The sequence below is a fragment of the Pseudorasbora parva genome, chromosome 13 (genome assembly GCF_024679245.1).
Source record: "Pseudorasbora parva isolate DD20220531a chromosome 13, ASM2467924v1, whole genome shotgun sequence".
NCBI lineage: Eukaryota > Metazoa > Chordata > Actinopteri > Cypriniformes > Gobionidae > Pseudorasbora > Pseudorasbora parva.
In genome coordinates, this window is record NC_090184.1 from 23,959,657 (window position 1) to 23,963,823 (window position 4,167).

Below are 4,167 nucleotides of genomic sequence, written 5' to 3' on the forward strand. Positions count from 1 at the left end.
AGCTCTGATAAAGTTGTTACAATAATAATGCATATACATTTTTCAAATATGTCTCTCTGTAAGGTTTAACAATTGTATATTAAAGGTTTGTGTGAGCGTAAGTGCTAAATGAGTGCTCTCTCTTCCATTGGCAGGTTTAAATCAGTTCCGGTAGTCTTGTCTGAATAAATGATAGTCACATATTGCATGTTACATAAAGGCAGTAAAAAGTAACTGTTGCACAGTGCTTAGAGGATCTATGGACACACCAGATGTCTCCTAATATGGAATAATTCAATGCAGCCAATTATAGCAACTTACAGATACATCAAACTTAAACATTCATAATTCAGCTCTTCAAAGGTAATGCATAGTCACTCAATGGTATATGAATGCACTCTGTAACAACAATGCTAGCTGTGCCCTTATACTACTTAATTACTGCATCCTGTTAAATCGTTAAAAGTAAAAGCTGAGTCATCAGCGAAATTCGTTTTAAAGTCACAAGGGGGCGTTAATGTATCTGTATACATAGCGGGGATTTTCTACAGTAAAATTTTTTGCATTACACCGGATTTACACCAGGGAAGCACGAGTGATTTGCTTTTGTTTAGATAGACTATGATTGTGGGAGTGGTAGCTTATGTGCTTCAGCACACGTCCATCCAGATAGTTTTGTGAGGTCAAAATATACATACCATGTCCAGCTCCTGCTGCCACGTACAGTTAGCCTACTGTTTTCAATCGATTTTGTCTTTGTTATTTTCCAGATTTTATATATAGCCTACATTTCCTGTAAGGCAATTGTTTATTTTGTATCCAAAGGTACGTATCTGTTTTTCATATTACTTTACAATTTGTTTATTTGGGGGTAATAATAAAAGCAACCATAATGAAATTGCACTTGTTGAAATAGCTGTTCTTGTGTCAAGTAGCCTATGAGATTTCTTTACTAAATCGTAAGGAGCTCCGTATGAACAGCCATGGAGTTCAGCATGTAATTGTTCTGTTGTGATGATTCTTACTTTAATGTCACTATTGCTAAATCGCCGTTATTTCAACAAATGCTTCATCAGAGCAGCACAAGTAACTGTCTTTTTGTGTGTAAATCAAACTATAGAAGATAGGTAATGCATACATTCTGTAATTCTTGTAAGCATAAATGACCAATAAGGAAGAAAGAATGAAACGAACATTTCCACATTCAAAACCTGGTTTATGGTTACCATGTAAAACATTCAAAATGATGTCAGTGAACATAAACAATAGTTAAAGGAATATTCTCATTTCAATTCAACTTATTGAAAAGTTACCAGCTTCTGTGGTAATCAGTCGGACTACTGCGTTCACGGCATGGTTGTGCATTATTAGGTCTGAATTTTTAAATTCCATATCAATTTCAGAAATTAAATTGAGGTAGCAGAAAGCATGCAGAATTACAATTTAAATTTTAATGTAAATAAGTAGGCTATAAATTCAAATGGATACTATTATAAAGAAAATCATATAGGGACATTTTTTCCAAGTCATCTCAATGGCAAAAAGTGTCCCAATCAACCTGAATTCACCCTAACTAATTTTAAATAGAAAAGTGAAACTGTAAATGCAACTTTGAATACTGGCTTTACAAAGCCTGGTTTGAAAGTTTTAAATGAAAGTTTTTAAAAGCCTAAAATTTGAAGGTTTACATGCCTTACGGACAGAAAGTAATACTTAGATAGACAGTGTGGACATTTTCTTAAATAATTTTTTTCTTTACTCTGCAGGAACTAATGGACAGATGGATAAAAGCACATTTAAAAGGTTTCTTGCTCTCTCGTGTGCTATCACTATTATTTTCACACTGATTTTGGCATACAGAAGCAATCATCCTCTTTACCAATATATGGCTTATTTATATAATATGCAAACCATCCCAGAGGCTTCGATAACGCCCATCAAAATCTCAGAGCAAAAAATCACAGAGGCTTCGATAACGCCCATCAAAATCTCAGAGCAAAAAATCACAGAGGCTTCGATAACGCCCATCAAAGACTCAGAGCATTTCATGGTGTCTGCGTTTATCGACCACAGACTGGACGGGGTCATTCGAATCATCAGCATAATCAAGAGGAACAGTCTTCAGCCACTTTACTGTGTTTACTGCAACACTGAACATGACTGCAGAACTGTTCGGGCAGATGTCCAGATACACACAGACCATTTTGGCTTCCCATTTCATGTCTCAGATGTGATTTGTGAAGGCAAGCCCATGCAAAGTGCAACACATGTCCTCATATCAACTAAAGATTCAGACAACAATAATACAGTGTTTCTACCAATAAAAAATCGTTTCATAACAAATACTTTCAAGTTTGACTTCACCATTTGTATCTCGAACCTTTTTGGCCACTACAACAATGTACTGCAGTTTGCTCAAACTATGGAGATGTACAAGCTTCTGGGTGTACAACACGTGGTCATCTATAACACTAGTTGTGGACCAGACCTGGAAAAGCTCTTAAAACATTATGAAACAGAGGGGACACTGGAGATTGTTTCATGGCCTATTGACAAGTTTTTGAACCCGTCCCCAGGCTGGAACTTCCAGGAACACAAGGGCGATGTCCATTATTATGGTCAGTTAGTAACACTTAATGAGTGCATTTACAGACACATGTATCAATCCAGGTACGTCCTCCTGAATGATATTGATGAGATCATCATGCCGTACAAACACACCAATTTATCATCTCTTATGAAGGATCTCCAGTCTGCTCATCCCAGTGTAGGGGTGTTCCTCATAGAGAACCACATATTCCCCAAAACACAGTTTGAGGACAGTGGGAAGTTCAAACGAGCAGAATGGAATAATATTCCTGGTGTCAATATCATGGAGCACATTTACAGAGAACCTGATCGAAAGAACATTTACAATCCCACAAAGATGATTGTCAACCCAAGGAAGGTGCAGCAAACCTCAGTGCATTCCACTTTGAAAGACATTGGAGGTGTTTACCATGTACCGTTTGATGTATGTAGAATTGTTCATGTGAGAGTCCCACTGCAGGGGCATCTTACCAAAGACAAATTGTTTGTAGACAAAAGAGTCTGGGATTTTGAGCAAGATCTGATACGGAACGTTGACCAGACATTACATTTTTCAGGTTTGTTAACCACTTCAGCTCCGCAGCACATTTTGCATTTTTTTGAGAATTAGGCATACCTGAATTTAAAAGAGAGGCCCTACCCACATACATTGGAGTAAATTGATAAAATGTCTCATTTGTTGAGAAAACGAACAGTATTTATATTGTTTTTACCTCTTGTACACCACAGGAAAAACGCACGCGCACCCTCGAATCAGTCGGACGTAGTGGTTTACAAGAGGTAAAAACGATATAAATTTATTTTCTCACACAAACCACTCATTTCATGTCTTAGGCCATCAGTGTCTACTTATTTATGCGGCAGTTGTCCGACATTTTGTTTAAATCTAACACAACGCAACCCGATCACACATAAATGCGTATAAATAGTACGAGTGTGATGAATGTATACGCCAAAACTCATTTTGGCGTGCATATGATACGCTGTTTTTCGCGTGCATATGATACGCACTTTATGGCGTATATATGACACGTGCTTGGGTAGGTTTAGGGTGGGGGGTTCGTATGTATAATGCGCCATAAAATGTGTATCATATGCACGCGAAAAACAGCGTGCCATAGACACGCCAAAATGGGCCCTATTTTTTACAGACTTCCTAGTCACGATTCACCTGTGAGAGTGTCCCTAATTACGACCAGAGGGCACTCCACTCTGGACTGTCACTCCATCAAAGACTACATTACCCATAATCCTTTGCCCGGACTCATTAGCACTCACTGTTTACACCTGTGTCTGTGTTACCTGATTACCTCTGCGGCTGCCTATACAGCCATGTTCAATCTGTCATTAGTTGTGAAATCTTGTTTTGTGTAATACTGCATCTCTCGTCTCGTGTCTCTTGTCTCGTGTCTCTTGTCTCTTGTCTCTTGTCTCTTGTCTCTTGTCTCTTGTCTCTTGTCTCTTGTGGCTGTTCTGTGGATTACCCTTTTACCTGTCTCTTCTGCCTTGGTTGTCTTTTTGGACTGCTTGCCTGTGTATGACTTTTTGCTTGGTTTTCGCTACGATTGTGGATTACCCTTCAATCAATACTGCACTTGG

The 4,167-nt window shown here is 38.3% G+C and overlaps 1 protein-coding gene across 1 annotated transcript; it reads left to right on the forward strand.

The window, feature by feature from the left end:
- Window positions 1-674: 674 nt before the first annotated feature.
- Window positions 675-3,612, forward strand: LOC137038153 (beta-1,4-galactosyltransferase galt-1-like). Its single transcript, XM_067412599.1, has 2 exons — window positions 675-804; window positions 1,746-3,612. The coding sequence occupies exon 2, from the start codon at window positions 1,760-1,762 to the stop codon at window positions 3,176-3,178; it is 1,419 nt and encodes a 472-aa protein (XP_067268700.1). The 5' UTR covers window positions 675-804; window positions 1,746-1,759; the 3' UTR covers window positions 3,179-3,612.
- Window positions 3,613-4,167: the final 555 nt, after the last annotated feature.

Excerpts from the sequence above, each read along its gene's own strand:
- LOC137038153 (XM_067412599.1), top strand. The coding sequence starts at position 1,760 with ATGGATAAAAGCACATTTAAAAGGTTTCTTGCTCTCTCGTGTGCTATC.